General features: G+C 36.7%; 1 protein-coding gene across 1 annotated transcript in view; it reads right to left on the minus strand.

Annotated features, from left to right (window-relative positions):
* Positions 1 to 481, minus strand: part of TBC1D5 (TBC1 domain family member 5) — a 1,986,766-nt gene extending 1,986,285 nt beyond the window's left edge. The window contains exon 1 of the mRNA XM_044066237.1: positions 401 to 481. Within this exon, the coding sequence (XP_043922172.1) occupies positions 401 to 481 (81 nt within the window). The remainder of the gene's footprint in view (positions 1 to 400) is intronic.
* Positions 482 to 19,483: the final 19,002 nt, after the last annotated feature.

Consider the following 19,483-nt stretch of genomic DNA (forward strand, 5'->3'; position numbering starts at 1 on the left):
ATGGTACTGAATAAAAAATGCATGCAAAACCTGCATCTCACATTATGTTCAAGTGATGGATGGGCTACTGTTTGTAATTTTAAAGTTAGAAAAATTTCTGTACTAAATCTAGCCAAGAAAGTTTGAAAGACAAGTGACTTTAAAAAAAAACACCCAGTACTCTCTTATTAACATACTTATCCATAAGGACTTCCTCATATAATCAAATTCCCAACATATCAACATAAAGCACAGACACAAACTGCCAGTCTTGCCACCCGGCAGTGTGAACCTTGGCTCTAGCTGATTGTCACACTTGATGTGAGACCACAACCTCATGTGCAAAAATGGGAAAAGGGGTTGTGGGTAGATACACGGGTGGACAATCAATCAATACACCACTAATCCATGCAGTTCTCACCTTCATTCTGTTGCTGTTATTTCTATAACCCTCACAGTCCTTCCAAACACCAAAATCAGAGATAGCTGGATCCACTCCCATCTTATAAAACTAAGCAGTATCTTCATGGTTTCAAACTTCTGACAAACAAGATACATAATGCTTAGACACTAAAAGTGTGTCAAACTGTATTTAGAACATTTAGTCAACCATCTTGCTGCATTAACACAATTGATCATCTACATTCTACATAATTTTTAAACTATCTGCATATTCAACACAAAGAAACAAAGTACAGAATATGCCAGTTTAATGAGTCAATTCCTCGTTGGTCAGTACAAACCAAAAGCAAATCACCCTAGACATCCACATCCCAGCCCCACCCCCCACTAGGGAAACCACCGTAAAAAATTTCTCCAAAGCCAACTTCACACTTCTTAAGACAGAAGTGGCAAACTTCACGACACCCATGCTGACGGACAATAGAGATACGACTGCTGAATCCTATACAATTGCACTTTATAAGCACTTACACGAGTGCATGGATCGTGCAATCCCTAACAGAACCAAGATGCTATCCTCCAAAAAAAGGAAGCCAATCTGGCGGTCCTCTGCTATAAACAAACTCTACAACAGAAGAAAGAAACTGTTGCAAAAAAGAGTAAAATCCCATGATTGGAGGAACTCCGTGGTCAGCCTCAGTAAGAAGCTGAGATCCCTCATAAAATCCTCCAAAGCTAGTTACGAAAATAAAATCACCACTGATTCTAAAGACAACCACAAAGCATTCTATAGCTATGTCAAGAATCTCAATGGCAACACTCAGATCTGCTCTGAGTTGCAGCACAATGGCACTAAATATACAGACCCAACTGATATTGCCAGCATCCTGGCAGATAGGTTCAGTGCTAACTTTACCCCTCTCTCATCCCCTAAAGGGCCCATCTCTATACCGGAAGAATGCAAAGTACCTGTAATCATGACTGCACAGGTAAAAAACACACTCTCCAAAGCCAAGAACACAGCATCCATGGGACCTGACAACATCCCAGGCTGCGTTCTACATGAACTACAGAACCAACTGGCACCCCACCTAAGTACCATGTTTAATCATAGCCTCACCTCAAGCTTTGTGCCCACTGAATGGCGCACAGCAACAGTTATCCCACTCCACAAAGGGGGAGCCACCACTGACCCCGGGAACTACTGCCCCATTAGCCTGACGAGCCTGGTCTGCAAGGCTATGGAGCGTATCATCATGGAACTTATAAACAATGACATTGGTAATCTTCAAACTTTGGGCCCTACCCAGTTCGGGTTTGTAAAAGGCATATCATGTCTCCTAAACCTGATAGACTTCTTTGAAGTGGTCACCAAAGCTGTAGATGAGGGTAAGGTGGTACACACAGCCTATCTAGATCTCATCAAGGCTTTCAGCACCATCCCCCACTCTGGAATTATAGACAAACTCGCCAAACTAGGTATAAATCCCTATGTCACAAGATGAGTTGCCATCTGGCTCACTGACTGAACTCACACTGTGAAAGTAGCAGACTCTAAATCCAACTTCAGACCAGTGACAAGTGCAGTACCACAGGGTTCAGTCCTAGGTCCTCTCCTGTATGGTATCTACTTCTCTGAAGTACAGGCTAACACAGAAGGTCTTTGGCTAACAAAGTTTGCAGATGACTGCAAACTAGGAACCATAATCAAATCTCCTAACGATGTGGACATCCTACAAAAGGGCCTCACTGAGACAGATGCCTGGTGTCAAAGCCATGGCCTCAAGCTCAATGCCAAAAAGTGCACGGTCATCCCTTTTGGTAAAAACTCTGTACCCATGAACTACCACATAGGCGATAGTCTACTTAACACCGAAAGTGTGATAAGAGACCTTGGGACACAGGTGGACAGTAGTCTCTCCCTTGATAATCACATCTCACAGTGGTCAGGAAATCCTTCTATGTGGCACACCTCATCACAAAAGGTTTCTCATCCAGAAAAAAAGAGGTCATTGCTCCCCTCTACTCGTCATTCATTAGACCATTATAGAGTACAACGCCCCTTTTGTTTTGTACCTCACAAGATATCTACAATAACTGGAAAGGCCACAGAAATACCTCACAAAGAGGATCACCGGCCTGAAACAGATGCCCTACGCAGTCCGTCTCAAAAAACTCCAGCTTTACTCTGTCGCATATCACCTACTCAGAGGCGATCTCTGCCTAACATACAAAGCTATGTCAAACCCAGAGCTGTTGGACATGCTCCACGTAAAGAAATCCCAATCCCTCTGAGCTACACGCTCTAGGGACCTAAACCTTGTCACCACAATAAACAGAACATGTTGAAGGGATAGATTCCTGTCTCAGAGACTTCCCATACTCTGGAACAAACTACCTATCTATATCAAACAAAGCTCCTCATTAGCACTCAAGAAAAATCTTGATGACTGGGTGGGAAATAGGAAATTCACCCCAGGGATCACTTCTGTGGCTCTGCTTGACAGGGGCACAGGAAAATAATTTTCTTGGGTGGCAAAAGCCAGGGTACTGTTTGGCTAGGCTTATATCGGCCCTAGTGCCAATAGCCTAGTACCTACCTATGAACCTATAAATGCAGAGGTGGCTGGAGAATCTTACGGCAAAGTGGGGTTGCAGGGCATAATGAAATAGATGAGGTTGACTGAAATGGGGTGGGGCTACATCAGAGAGGAGTCTACTTTGACTAAGGGTCAAGTTTTAAATAAATAATTCATCATATGTCCCTGCACGTGCTTAATAGCTGTCCTGCAGTAATAGTCTTATCGTTTAGAGTATGGTCCAATGCTAGATGGAGTACATTTCCAGCCTCTGAAAAGGATCCCAACACCTGTAGTCTCAACTCAAACTGCTCAGTCCTGAACATATGACATTACTTACTGAAACACATGTATGATCTAAAATATACTCCTCTATAGTTACCTCTCTCTCACACTGACTTACTTTATTATTCTAACTCCAAAGTCACTCTAGCTCTGAGAAGGAGCGCTATTTGAAATATATTAGTAATCAAACCCACATGCATCACTACAACATGTACTGAGCAAACAGCTATGAAGAAATAATACAATGAACAGACAAGCTTGAGCAGATAGGAAACAAGCACCTGAAGGAACCTAGCTGAAAAACTGGTGCTGATGTATTTTTCCTGTATGTCTTTTATTGGGTTTATTACTATGTTGCTCCAGAAAAAAATAAAAAGTGCCTTGAAAATAAAAAAAAAAAAAAGAGTTTTAGAGTTAATTGATAAGCATCATAACTCTTTTTCAGATATAGAAAAAGACAATCAGCAGTTAAGAATTGCCCTCCCCTGGAAGAAGTGGCTACAAACAATCTCTCACTGAAATGCGGCCCCCAGCACAAACAGTTTACAAATTTTACCTCTTAGCTCCTGGTAGCCTCTTCTAAAAAGTAAAAAAAAAATCAAGAAAGTTATTAATAAAATTAGACTTCTCAAAATCCATTGAGACATGACTCCAGAAATATCACTCTGGTATGGGAAGGACATAATGATGTTTTGGGGGGGGCATCATTAGAAGCAGAAGTATCACCAGAGAAGGGAAAGAATGGAAATAAGGAAAGAAAGGCGAGAGATGGGTGAAATACTCAAGATGTGCATAATATGATGGCTTGAGGGAGTCACCTGTTGGACTGGCTGGTTGTAGTCAGTGCTTGTTCAATCATTTTATTAACTATTGCTTACACCATTCAACTTACAATGTATAGCCGCAGATCATGATGATGATCATCATCATATCCCTTTTTTAACTGCACATGGGACCAAAGTTCTGTTACACTGAATAGTGAAAAAGCTAGTACAGCTGATCAAACTATAGTGGTTTTTTTTGTTTGCTCAAGATTGCAGAACTTTCCCTACTGTAGTGCAATTTTAGTGTGGTGGATACAGTTTTAATCAGTATTTGAAAGCCTACAGGGGAAAAATACAAACTATCCTTGTCAAAGTGATGTAGTCTGTTAACTATGTTTTCCAAAGCTGACAAATATTGGATCCTCTTAGAATGACACCAGAAAGACAGCCAGTTGTTGACATCAATCATTTTTTGCTCATACTGTGGTATTATCCTTGGTGATGGTAATATGCTGCTCAATGTATGGCTCATACCACACTGAGAAATATTGTCTGAAAGCTCCATAATGTCTCTCTTCATATAGTCCAGGGAGGTACATCTCATGTCATCTATACCTAGATGGAGTATGATGAAATCAAACCAGTACCTGTGGCGTAATGACTTGAGTGAATACATGATTTGGCAGATCCTGACTTCTGGTAAGCAACTAACAGTTCCCTTCTACTTGTTCAGCCTTGTTAGAGGTGCATCAATGCATCTTACACTGGAGTTCCCTAAGACGACTGTCCTGGGAAGTATGTCTGCTTGCCTTAGGGGCTTAGCATTTGGGACTCCACTGAGACTGACAGGAAGTGTGGTGGCAGGTGTTTTTCTTTTTTTTTGAGTGCATTTGGGCTTGCTCAGGATTGAAAGATTAACAAGTTTCACATTTTCCTAAAGTGTATTTCCCTAAGACGGAAGACAACCTATGAGGTGTGCTAGTTTTGAGGGAAGAATATTCTGACCATATAATTACGGTGTCACATAATAAGCACCTTAATATTGCCTGCCTACAACAATACCCCAAAGCAGTCAATTCAGTCTTACCTAATATTTTAGACTGGTTTCAAAATAAATTCACAAAAAAGAATAAGTTCTGAGGTGCAGTTAGATAAACTGATCCCCACAAGGTGATTCACTGAATGTAAAACTGAGGATTGTTGTTATTCATAGTTGATCAAGTCCACTAAGAGAAATGATCCTAAAAGACACAGTAAATTGGCTAGATTCTGACAAAATATCCATTTATCATCACCTCCAGGTGAAGTACTATCCAACAGCCAATGAATTATGATAGGTCTTTCCAATCATAACCAGGGAAATACTGTTCATTTATGTCAAGAGTCACCCCAGAAGTGAATTTCTTGACATCCATGTCTGAAATTTATAACATTCTGGTTATGATTGCAGACAAGATCATTATTTATTTATCATTATTTATTTTATATTTGTTTACTAGGGAAGTCCGACTGGGCCAATAGTCCATTTTCAGTGGAGGCCCGGGGAGAAAAGCTCCAAAACAGAAAACTTTACAAGAAAATTCAACATTACAAGAAAATAAAATATCACAAGAAATAAGGATACATATAAGAAATAAGAAATTTTAAACAATAACCACAATGCAATAAACAGTTATTCCAAAGTCAATACATAGATCATGTAAGTAGAATGTTATTAACCATAGGCTTTAAGTTTATAAGTGGGGGTTCTTAGTAGGAATTTTCTCTGAGAAGAACTTAGTGACTAAACAGTCTGGTGCATGAAGGGAGATGTGCAGCAGAGGAAGTAGCCGATACTAGTTAGATATACACTGGATTATGTGAGGGTAGACAAACAGCGAGATTAGGAGGTCAGAAAATGTAAAATATGTACAATAAGAAAACTGTAAAATGGGCTAAGAAAAAATAAGAGTAATAGTATCCAGAGGACGTGAGAAAAAATAGGACATGTACAGTAAGAATATTATGAATGGGATGAAGGAAAATAAAAGGGGCCATACCCAGTAAGAGTAGCTAGGAAAAAATGAGTTTGTCTGAGTAATAGAGCTGGGTTTCTTAACCTGGGTCAGAGCATGTACAAGGTTTTTTTTAATTATTTTGTTGACTGTGGACCTAATGTTAAAAGGTAAATTGTTCCAGGTTTTTGTAATGTAATTGGAATACACTAGGGAGCAACCAGCAGTAGTCTTTCTTCTGGTGGGGTTTATTAGTGATTTGTTACTAGATCTTAGTGTTCGATTGTTTGAATAGTGGTATTATAGGTCCTGTAGGACTGGTGTTTTTTCAGGTTGGTGAAGCACCTGATGGGCCATCATAAGCTGGTTAAGTGTGAGCAGATTTGGGAGTTCTAACCAGGATAGTCGTTTAAGGGCCTGGCAGTCATGGGATCTATAGGCTGTACCAGCAGCAAAATTTGTTATTTTGTTATAACAGCTGTTTAATTTAGTTAAATCTGCTTTGTTAAGGTTAGTTAATATGGGAAATGCATAGAGAAGTGAGGAGATTAGGTCGGTTCTAGCAATAATGATCTTAGTAATATTGGTAAGGTATTGTTTACACCTGTATAGGCTTCCAAGTTTTTTTACATACTTTCTTCACACTTTTGGCAATGTGTAAGACAAATTTCATGTTTTGATCTATGATAACTGTAACAACTGGCAGTACTGCCAGCACAGCTTGCTGGAATTCTGTACATAATTATATGTCATTTGTGAACATCACCAAAAAATGTAAAGCACAAAACACTCCACCGGTTTCAGTACTTGTTGGAATTTAATGAGGTAAAATAAAACAAAAATCCATAAACGTTAAAAACACAGATACATTTTCGTTGCCAACTTCTTCAGATGAGCATAGTACATCCACCAACACAATTTAAATATCAATCCAATAATTAATTCCACCCAATGAATAAATACCATGAGTCACAAATACTAAATATGGTTGTAGTCCAATTAAATATACCTCAAACATACTATGGACTACAACCATATTTAGTATTTGTGACTCATGGTATTCATTCATTGGGTGGAATTAATTATTGGATTGACATTTAAATGGTGTTGTCGGATGTACTATGCTCATCTGAAGAAGTTGGCAATGAAAACGTATCTGTGTTTTTAACGTTTATGGATTTTTGTTTTATTTTACCTCATTAAATTCCAACAAGTACTGAAACCAGTGGAGTGTTTTGTGCTTTACATTTTTTGCTTATTGGTTTCTCAAGCACCTGTTCCCTTTTTTGGTTCTTATTTGTGAACATCAAACTGATTTATACAAGATGCTTGTGTTACAAATGTACTAGAACTGTATGTCATGTGTACATCAAACTGATTTGTACCGATGTTTGTGTTGAAAAGGTGTTTGTAGAGTGCTTGTGTTTGAAATGTATCCACAGTGTGCCCTGCTGGAAGAGAACAGAAACGTATGTGCACTATTGCAACTGTTTAAATGCATATTTTTTAAACAGAGGAAACTGGTAGGTTAACCTCATTCTGGCAAACGTTAAAATATATCTGAAATAAATCACTTTACGGGCCAGGCCATAAAGATACTAACAGGTTTCAATGGAGCCAAAGAGACAGTCTGTACTAGGAAGTTTTCTGTATTGTCTTTGGGGTGAACTAATTACTACTGTGGAAGCATGGAGGTATGAAATTGTTTTATGACTTCCGGCACCTGCCACAGATCTGAGCAGAAGCCCTTGTGTGTGTATTTTTACAGGTAGGTGCTAAATCCTAACAAAAAGAATGCGAACGACTCAGGGTAAAAACAAGGTGCATATAACAGATACGTAAAATAAGATAAAATGCACCATGTTAGCACACAAAGATAAGTTTATTCAAACCAAGAAATAAAAAATAATAATAAAGATGGTTAGCGCTTTCACAACTACACTAATTGCTTCATCAGATCTGATGAACGTAGTGCATTTTATCTTATTTTAGGTGCTAAATCCTGCCAGCTTCCAGCAATGAGGGCTGCATGGGAACTAGAAGTCAGACAACCAGAAGTGATGTCATTCTGCAAGCTATCCCAGAAGTAATATTTTAGATATTTTGAGAAGTTTATTAGTGAGACAGCGCATTCTGTATTCTGTCTTGGGCCTGACAAGAAGGGACATTCACCACATCATCTGCCTTGCTCTATTAAGTAAGGCACATTAATTTTTATTTATTAAAAGTTTGTTAAACGGGAAAGTCTGACTTGGAATTAAGCCAATTTTCAGGGGAGGCCCGGAGTGAAATGCTCCAGATGCATTTCTTTGTAACATGGCAGGAAACTGAAGTATCCAAAGGAAACCCACACGAATGCAGGGAGGACATGCAGACTCCGCACAGAAGGCACTACAGACGAGAATCGAACCATAGAAGCTCTTCCTGTGAGGCGACAATGCTACCGCTACACCACTGTGCCATCTTCTCTTGTCTTTGATTCAGTCAGGAATATGTGAAGCTTAGTTTAGATATTTTTTTTCTTTATTTGTCAGAGCCTGTCCTTCAATGTTATTTTAAGTATTTTATTTATTTATTTATTTTATTTTATTTTACATTTGTTATACCGGGATAGTCTGACTGGATACATGTCCATTTTCAGCAAAGGCCCAGGGAGAAAAGCTCCAAGATCACCAAATTAGAGAAATAAATACTGCATCTACAGTAATGAACATAATACAGTTTTACAGAGGTTACATACCTAGGCAAATAATAGTAGTTCTGGGGTAAATGAGAATCAGAGAGTAGGTCTTTGTTAAGTAATACAAGTAGATAAGAATACAGTTATCAAGTCATACAGTTAGTTAAAGATACAATATTTACACTGGTTACATAACAAAACACATTAGAGTAAAACAAGGTAAGGTCAGGATAGTGCCACGGGTAAGCTAAAATAACTATTTTAGTCTCATTGTCATGGAGAGTCAGTCAGGTTTGCTACATTGACATAGCCAGTTTAGTATCAAATGTTGTTTAAGTCTAGTCTTGAATTGGCTGAGGGAGTTGAGCAAAGTAATTTAGATTGGGAGAGAGTTCCACGATCTGCTTACAGAGTTAGCGAAGAGGGAGTCACCAACTGAGTTATTAGTTTTGATAGTCTTGTGATTTTTAACTCTGATGTCACTGTGAATATATATTTAGTGTTTTCTTGTTCTTTTATTTATTATTAAATATATTTAAACCTTTCATTGTGGCTGATCTTTGTAGAGATATTTAAGTTTTGAGAGTACTTGCATATTTATTTGGTGACACTGTGAAGGCCACTCCTAATAGCCTTGCTCTTGGTCAAACTACCATTTGTATTAATATTAACTTCACGCAGTATATTGGGTACTTTTGGAAGAGCCTTAAGGTAGCTGGCAAGAGTGTCTGGTGGCAGTCATAAGTATCTTGTAGTCTGGGCAGAAGGGGGCATGGCTAGTAAATCTGTGCCAGCCTTGTGTGTGTGTGTGTGTGTGTGTGTGTGTGTGTGTGTGTGTGTGTGTGTGTGTGTGTGTGTGAGAAAAACCTCCTAGAGTGTGTGTGTCAACTACTTGGGCAGGGACACGAAGCACTGGTTGGACTGAGGGTGTTGGAGGACTTGACTTGGAACCCTGGCTAAGGACTCAGCTGTGACCTGCTAGACCGTCTTGGAACTAAGTAATAGTGGAGTAGCTTAGATTATGTTTGGAGAGTGCAGATAAGAGTTTATTGTGTCAAAAGCCTTAGAGAGATACAGAAAGATGGAAAAACAAGGTTACCTTCATTACAATGCTAATTAATGGTATTAGTAAAGCTGATAAGGGCTGTTGAATTGCTGTGATAAGGAAGAAAACCATGCTGAGTATTTGCCAGAAGTTTATTGTCTAAGAGAGAATTTGTGAATGTATGCATCTTTCAAGGATCTTTGATAAGGGTGATAAAATGGCAATAAGGTGGTAGTTTGACAGTTCTGTAGAGTTCCCTCCTTTGTGTAATGGTAATATACAAGATATTTTCCAGAGTGCAGGGATATGTAGTTTTGAGATAAACCAATTGATTAAGAGAGAGACTGGATATAAAATGGCTTCGGCAGCAATTTTGAAGAATTCAGCAGGTAGTTGATCTTCTGAAAGGGTTGTGGGTTTGAGTTTATTTAGGATTTTTTATGTTTTTTGTCGGGACTGGTTGTAGGGAAAAGCATTTGTTATTCTAAGCTGGGGGTGAGAGGTTTGGAGGAGATGAGTGACAGTTGCTGTTTGTAAGGGTTGGATAGATTCAAGGTATTTTTATTGATTAGTTGATGTTTTATTGTGATGCCATGTTTTCCAGGCTTTATCTCTTGGTTTTAGGAGTGTTCTTGTCTCTTTGGTGAGCCAAAAGGCATAGTTTGATTTGATTCTAATTTTTCTGGATGAAGCCAATTGATTTAGAATGTTTAAGAAGGTAGTGTTGAAATGTTCTACTGCTTTGTCTAAGGGGTGGGATTTGAGTGGATTCCAATCACAATGTTTGAGCATGGATAAAAAGTCTTGGGAGTTGAAGTTCTTAATGTAGTGGATTCTTGGAGTGATGTTACTGTTGTTGGGTTTATTTGGTGTTGGAGAAGGAAGGTGGGGGTAGGTGGTCAGTACGTGTCTAGGAGGCACCCAGAGTGATGTGATAATTCACTCAGGAAATGCAGCAAACCACAACGAAAGAACAGCAAAAGGCGTGCTGACCAAAAATGCTCACCCTGGAATAATGTAACAAAACTTCAACAAGTACGATAAATAAAGTCTTATATTCCACTTCTCTAAGGTTGTAGCAGCAATTTTAAAGGTTGTCACGACAAAATGATGAACAAAGTAGTAAGAGGAAAATCTTTATTCCACAAAACGAACTCCAACACAAGCGCTTTCACCCGTTTATAACGGGCTTTTTCAAGTGTAATTCATGTATACCTCAGCCATTGTATATATATGCTGGGTTAATAAGTTAATTAATTATATAATTAGTTAATTAAATCAATCAACCATCATTTCTTAATTTAAAGATATATACATTTAAAAACGAACTTGTTTGTCATAGTAGAAAAAAATGTAAATGAAATAAAAATCCAACCAAAAACAAAGCTAATAATATTATTTCCTTTTTGGTATTTACAGAATGAAGCATTTGTTTCATATAAACACTACATTTTTAACAAAAAATGATTGTGTTTGCAATTGTGCATAACACTCATTAGTTAACTACTTTAGTCTTGCTTCATACTGTTTTATATAACATAATTAATATTGCATTAATTAAAAATAATTACATAATTTTGATGTTTGTCCTGTGTAAATTATTAAAACAGATAAATGTAAAAACAAGCTGTAATAACATTGTATGTGTATGCGTACATAAACATATATAAAATAATGAATAAATCCAACATTGAATTCATTTACAATGAATTTCTGTTACAAATAAATATTGTAAGTTAAAATCTCAACATACATACTTGCATACCATGGTACAAAACATGCGAAAATTACCTGAAATGTGGAAGTGTTTGTGTATAGAAGTATATAAAAATTTTAATTAATTCATGACTTATAATTTGTTGTATCTATCTTTCAAAATACAAGCCAAACTGATTCCATCATTTAAACCAGGACTTCTTGTAGCGTTCAACCTCAACTGCCAAATTAATTCTTTAATATTTAAAGCGTTCTTCCAGTCACCACCCCTCTTATCCTGAACCACCCTGTCCACAACAAAAAAACGAATGGATACATTTGCACATTGTTCTGAGTGCTTAACAAACGCACTAGTCTCCTTTCTAGTTTTGATGTCATTCATGTGCTCATATATCCTACGTCTAAGTTCCCGTTCAGTTTTGCCAATATAAAATGACAAACAAGTCTGGCAAACCCCCACATACACTACTTTAGTTGAATAACAGGAGAAATGTTCTTTAGATGTTAATGTGATACCTCTAGAGGGGATGGTGATTTTTTCTTTATTTGCAATGTACTTACATTGATTGCACATACCACATGCATAAGTGCCCATTTGTTTGGAAACCATGTTAGTGTGCAAATTTTTGTTAAAGTTGACATTAGTTTCAAAAATGCCCTTTAAATTAATACCTCTTTTTCTAATGAAGGAAATTTTGTTAGAAAACATGTTTTCAAATTCATCTTGCATGTGTACAATAGGCCAAAAATTACTTGCTGTACTTTCAATAAAAAGTGCATCCTGTGAGTAAGTGTATGTAAAACTACTACCAAGGTTATCTTCCACTTTTTTCTGCCTCGTGGGAATAATGCTCGTGAGCCCTAGGAGTGGAGGAAAATGTACATCCCTTTTTCTTATAACCTCACTAAGAATGTCGTGAAACAATTCTTCAGGATATCCTCTGTCCAAAAAAGAGTTTCTAAGAAATTCTGTCTCTTCAAAAAATAAATCATGGGTGCTGCAAATTCTAGATGCACGCACCAGTTGTCCCTTAATAATGCCCCTTTTAACGTGCAGAGGGTGCCCACTACTAAAATGCAGGAAAGAATTACTGTGTGTCTTTTTTCTGTATATTTGGGAAACAAAGCCAACATTGTCAGTTTTTTTAGTCAATTTGATGTCCAAATAATGCAAACTGTTTGCATTAATTTCATAAGTAAACCTTAAAAAGCTCGTAGTTTGAGTTAGGTATTTCATAAAGTCATGAAAGTCACTTTCAGAGCCTACCCAAAACATACAAATATCATCCAAAAATCTCCTATAGAAGGTGATGTATTTGCTCCATTGAGTTGAATGAATAAATTCTGTTTCCCATTTACTCAAGACTATATTGGTGGCACATGGGGCCCCCATGGCCACCCCACTAATTTGCCTAAAGAAATCCCCATTAAAGAATATGAAGTTGTTGTTTAAAATTATTCTCATAAACTCTAGTAAAGTGTTAACCATACAATTGGTCAGACCAGATTCCTTGCCAATTGCTTCCCCAAACCAATCTAGACCCTGTTCATGAGGGATACTGGCGAATAGGTCAACAATATCTATGGTGACCATATATAACCTAGAATTGTCCATGTTTTGATCTATACTACTTAAAAATTCCCAGGAATCCCTGCAAAGATGTTTTAGCTTTGCTACATAGTTCTTAAGTTGAAAGTCAACAAATTTACTAAGTGGTTCTGTAATTCCACCTGCACCGGAGACTATTGGACGAAATTTTAGTGGATTGAGCCCCTTATGGACTTTGGGGATGCCAAATACAGTTGGAGTTTTAGGATTAGAGACAGTTAAAAAATTGTATGTTTTTTCATTAATGAACCCTTGCATTAACAAATCATGCAGGTAATCCTTAATCTCCAAAAGTGCAATATTAAGTTCATTTAAAGAAACAACCTGGTATGTTTTTGCATCATGCAAAATGTTCCACATACAATCATCATAATCCAACTGTTTCATCAGTACAATGCCACCCCCTTTATCAGGCTTCATTACCCTGATGTTATGTTCTTTAATTGTGTTAATAATAACCTGCAAATTCAACGGAAAGTTCATAGAACACTTACTGTTTTTACTTCTGTCTCCAAAATAATCCCTAAAACTCTTTTCAATGATTTCTTCAAACAGTTGCAATTTAGGGTGAGTGGGGGGGTTAAAGGTACTTTTTCTACAAAGTGTACGCTCCTGTAAAGTTTGATTTTTAAAAAACACCCTTAAATTGAGGTTTCTTATAAATAATTTTAGTTCAATAAGTAATTTTGGCAAATAACTTGCCCTATACGGAACAAATTGCAGCCCTTTAGTAAAAAGATCAAAGAATGTGTTAGTGACCTGAATATCCGTGTAGTTGTATATTGTAAAACCGTTTAAACAGCAAGTATTACAAATTCCTTCCTTATGTGTTGTTAAAGAGTTTGCAGTGTGGTTGTGTTCCAACGGTTTATTTTCAAAAGGTTTATTACATACTATCGTCTTTTCCCCCAGGCATTTTGTTGAAATTGATTGGATTTCACCCGTGACCTGCCCTGGGGTATCTGAAAACCCTGCTGGTTGTAATTGTTTCCCTTCTGGGCTAATCTTTCACTCCTTCTGGGCATACCAGAATACTCTTGTCCCTCATTTGGTACCTGATTAAACATAGTATTTGTTTCATCTGAGTTGACATTTCTTTTAAACCCTGGTGTTGGATAGGCCCTATTCTCTCTATATTCAATCAAATCCCTTTCCATTTTCTTTGCTTTTCTGTCCAACACCTTAAAACAATATTCATCCACCTCCTTAAATGTATCATTGTATTTCTTTTTAAAACTAATAAATTTATCATCCTGGATAATGCTATCATGCAAGGTGTTCAGTTCATTTAAAATGACGTTTCCTTTAAATGCATAATCATCCACCATCAGTTTTAATATTTCAACACCAGTTCTGTTAAACAGCTCTGTTAATTTTGAATGTAAAACCGAACCTGCACAAGCATTGTTCGGATATCTATAACACCTTAGCCCTTTGGGCACACGTTCCACTTGAATGCATTCATTTAAATAGTTGATTTCGAGCTGAGTATTTTTATACGAATATAACTTGTTTTTAAACAGCTCAAATTTACTTTCCAATTGCTCGAAATGAGCATTGGTGTTAATATTAACAGTACCTTTTTAAAATGTGGCTGTCGTTCAGTCCAAGCTTTAAAACTGAAATTGTTGTCAGCGTTAACAGTGTTGTTACTTTCTGCTGTGTTATCAGCAAATGGAGAAACCAAAGGATAGTCCACAATGACCGGTTCGTCAGCGGAAAAGCTGACAGTAACTTCTTTACGTTGCTCGCCGTTCCTCTAGTAAACTTTGTTCTTTTCCTTGCCCTGTTGCTGATTGCAAGGTATACTTGAACTGTTGGAACCATAAGCGTTCAACATAGTATTATTAAGCTGTGTCAATAGAGCTAACACTTGGTTAAACTCTCGTCTAGTTACCGGCGTGTCATCCGGTTCCTCCAGTAAAAGAAAAGGTGTGTTCACAAAACCAGGCGAGGATTGGTCTTCCGCCATTGAAGGAAACAATCACTCAGGAAATGCAGCAAACCACAACGAAAGAACAGCAAAAGGCGTGCTGACCAAAAATGCTCACCCTGGAATAATGTAACAAAACTTCAACAAGTACGATAAATAAAGTCTTATATTCCACTTCTCTAAGGTTGTAGCAGCAATTTTAAAGGTTGTCACGACAAAATGATGAACAAAGTAGTAAGAGGAAAATCTTTATTCCACAAAACGAACTCCAACACAAGCGCTTTCACCCGTTTATAACGGGCTTTTTCAAGTGTAATTCATGTATACCTCAGCCATTGTATATATATGCTGGGTTAATAAGTTAATTAATTATATAATTAGTTAATTAAATCAATCAACCATCATTTCTTAATTTAAAGATATATACATTTAAAAACGAACTTGTTTGTCATAGTAGAAAATGATGCCTGATAAAGGGGGTGGCATTGTACTGATGAAACAGTTGGATTATGATGATTGTATGTGGAACATTTTGCATGATGCAAAAACATACCAGGTTATTTCTTTAAATGAACTTAATATTGCACTTTTGGAGATTAAGGATTACCTGCATGATTTGTTAATGCAAGGGTTCATTAATGAAAAAACATACAATTTTTTAACTGTCTCTAATCCTAAAACTCCAACTGTATTTGGCATCCCCAAAGTCCATAAGGGGCTCAATCCACTAAAATTTCGTCCAATAGTCTCCGGTGCAGGTGGAATTACAGAACCACTTAGTAAATTTGTTGACTTTCAACTTAAGAACTATGTAGCAAAGCTAAAACATCTTTGCAGGGATTCCTGGGAATTTTTAAGTAGTATAGATCAAAACATGGACAATTCTAGGTTATATATGGTCACCATAGATATTGTTGACCTATTCCCCAGTATCCCTCATGAACAGGGTCTAGATTGGTTTGGGGAAGCAATTAGCAAGGAATCTGGTCTGACCAATTGTATGGTTAACACTTTACTAGAGTTTATGAGAATAATTTTAAACAACAACTTCATATTCTTTAATGGGGATTTCTTTAGGCAAATTAGTGGGGTGGCCATGGGGGCCCCATGTGCCACCAATATAGTCTTGAGTAAATGGGAAACAGAATTTATTCATTCAACTCAATGGAGCAAATACATCACCTTCTATAGGAGATTTTTGGATGATATTTGTATGTTTTGGGTAGGCTCTGAAAGTGACTTTCATGACTTTATGAAATACCTAACTCAAACTACGAGCTTTTTAAGGTTTACTTATGAAATTAATGCAAACAGTTTGCATTATTTGGACATCAAATTGACTAAAAAAACTGACAATGTTGGCTTTGTTTCCCAAATATACAGAAAAAGACACACAGTAATTCTTTCCTGCATTTTAGTAGTGGGCACCCTCTGCACGTTAAAAGGGGCATTATTAAGGGACAACTGGTGCGTGCATCTAGAATTTGCAGCACCCATGATTTATTTTTTGAAGAGACAGAATTTCTTAGAAACTCTTTTTTGGACAGAGGATATCCTGAAGAATTGTTTCACGACATTCTTAGTGAGGTTATAAGAAAGGGATGTACATTTTCCTCCACTCCTAGGGCTCACGAGCATTATTCCGAGGCAGAAAAAGTGGAAGATAACCTTGGTAGTAGTTTTACATACACTTACTCACAGGATGCACTTTTTATTGAAAGTACAGCAAGTAATTTTTGGCCTATTGTACACATGCAAGATGAATTTGAAAACATGTTTTCTAACAAAATTTCCTTCATTAGAAAAGAGGTATTAATTTAAAGGGCATTTTGAAACTAATGTCAACTTTAACAAAAATTTGCAGACTAACATGGTTTCCAAACAAATGGGCACTTATGCATGTGGTATGTGCAATCAATGTAAGTACATTGCAAATAAAGAAAAAATCACCATCCCTCTAGAGGTATCACATTAACATCTAAAGAACATTTCTCCTGTTATTCAACTAAAGTAGTGTATGTGGGGTTTGCCAGACTTGTTTGTCATTTTATATTGGCAAAACTGAACGGGAACTTAGGATATATGAGCACATGAATGACATCAAAACTAGAAAGGAGACTAGTGCGTTTGTTAAGCACTCAGAACAATGTGCAAATGTATCCATTTGTTTTTTTGTTGTGGACAGGGTGGTTCAGGATAAGAGGGTGGTGACTGGAAGAGCTTTAAATATTAAAGAATTAATTTGGCAGTTGAGGTTGAACGCTACAAGAAGTCCTGGTTTAAATGATGGAATCAGTTTGGCTTGTATTTTGAAAGATAGATACAACAAATTATAAGTCATGAATTAATTAAAATTTTTATATACTTCTATACACAAACACTTCCACATTTCAGGTATTTTTCGCATGTTTTGTACCATGGTATGCAAGTATGTATGTTGAGATTTTAACTTACAATATTTATTTGTAACAGAAATTCATTGTAAATGAATTCAATGTTGGATTTATTCATTATTTTATATATGTTTGTGTACGCATACACATACAATGTTATTACAGCTTGTTTTTACATTTATCTGTTTTAATAATTTACACAGGACAAACATCAAAATTATGTAATTATTTTTAATTAATGCAATATTAATTATGTTATATAAAACAGTATGAAGCAAGACTAAAGTAGTTAACTAATGAGTGTTATGCACAATTGCAAACACAATCATTTTTTGTTAAAAATGTAGTGTTTATATGAAACAAATGCTTCATTCTGTAAATACCAAAAAGGAAATAATATTATTAGCTTTGTTTTTGGTTGGATTTTTATTTCATTTACATTTTTTTCTACTATGACAAACAAGTTCGTTTTTAAATGTATATATCTTTAAATTAAGAAATGATGGTTGATTGATTTAATTAACTAATTATATAATTAATTAACTTATTAACCCAGCATATATATACAATGGCTGAGGTATACATGAATTACACTTGAAAAAGCCCGTTATAAACGGGTGAAAGCGCTTGTGTTGGAGTTCGTTTTGTGGAATAAAGATTTTCCTCTTACTACTTTGTTCATCATTTTGTCGTGACAACCTTTAAAATTGCTGCTACAACCTTAGAGAAGTGGAATATAAGACTTTATTTATCGTACTTGTTGAAGTTTTGTTACATTATTCCAGGGTGAGCATTTTTGGTCAGCACGCCTTTTGCTGTTCTTTTGATGTGATAATTCAGATTGATTGGCAAGGGATCCAGTCTAGAATGGACTCCTTTTCTGATACTTTATCAATTATAGTTGTATTTTGTATTATTTGACTTAAGCTATGGAGGTTTATGTGTTCAGCTGGTTGGGATGAGTTACTTGAGAACCAGCTGATGTTGGTTTCCCATAATGATAGTTTCTTGGTGGAGGGTACTTTCTGTCCAGTATAGGACGGATTCTAATGTGCTAATATTGCTGCCGGGGGGAATATAGGCTCAGATATATTTAGGTTTTTCTTTGAGTTAATTTTAAGTCTTGTGAACAGGATCTCTGCATTGTTGAATGCGGGAGGGGTATGGTTTATAATTTCTAGTGTGAGGTTATTTTTGAATAGTAATGCAATGCCTTCACCTCTTTTGGTTTGCCTATCCTGTCCATATACATTATTACCCTGGGGGGAGTATTTTGTTGCTGCTGATTTCTGCTTTAAACCAGATTTCTGTTATTAGAATAATATCTGGGAAGTAAAGTGAAATGGTGGAGTATTTAGTGGGTTGGACTGTTTGATGCTGGGAATGCTTAAGTTATCTCTTGGGCATGGATTTGGGTGAATGCCTTCACTAATCCTCCATATTGCATAAAAGTGTGGTACATAAGCAAGCACTTTCAGATGTAGAAATCATATTAGTAACTTCTAGCAAGGAGTAAAACAGTGCTAAAATGCAAACAGCTGAATTGGAAGGCTACATTCTGAAGAAGCTACTAGATAAAGTAAGCAATACCCAACTCATAAATGAATATTAACAGTAAGACAGGAAAAACAAAAGCAAAGATATCACAACTCAGAAATTTTCTTGTAAAACACTTTAGAAAAAATGCAGCTTGAGGGCATTTCTCTGTGAAATAAGTGTGACTGAGAGGCAAGAGATCTGGAAAAGAAGCTAGAACACACTGCATCATGGATAAAAGGGGAGGGCTAACAGACTGGGAACATTTTATGTGCTGAGCTGCATGAGAACCATTGTTTCAGTTCTGTTGTTTGAGGAGGATGAACATCAGTTCTGTTGTTTGAGGAGGATGAACATCCTTATCACAAACTGTTTCACTTTGTAATATACCATCAGAAAGTTTTAAAACAATGCACGTAGCTTGACCCAAAGTGCTATTTATAATGCTACAGCTGACTTTTCAGTGGTCACATTTGTATGTTTATGACCATTTTATGGTTCACTACTTTAAATCTGGCATACTGAGCTTTACCTAAAGCAGACTTCTAATTTGAACAGGTAGTACTCC

This window comes from Protopterus annectens, chromosome 3.part1 (assembly GCF_019279795.1).
Source record: "Protopterus annectens isolate FY-2018-M chromosome 3.part1, PAN1.0, whole genome shotgun sequence".
Classification (NCBI taxonomy): Eukaryota; Metazoa; Chordata; order Ceratodontiformes; family Protopteridae; genus Protopterus; species Protopterus annectens.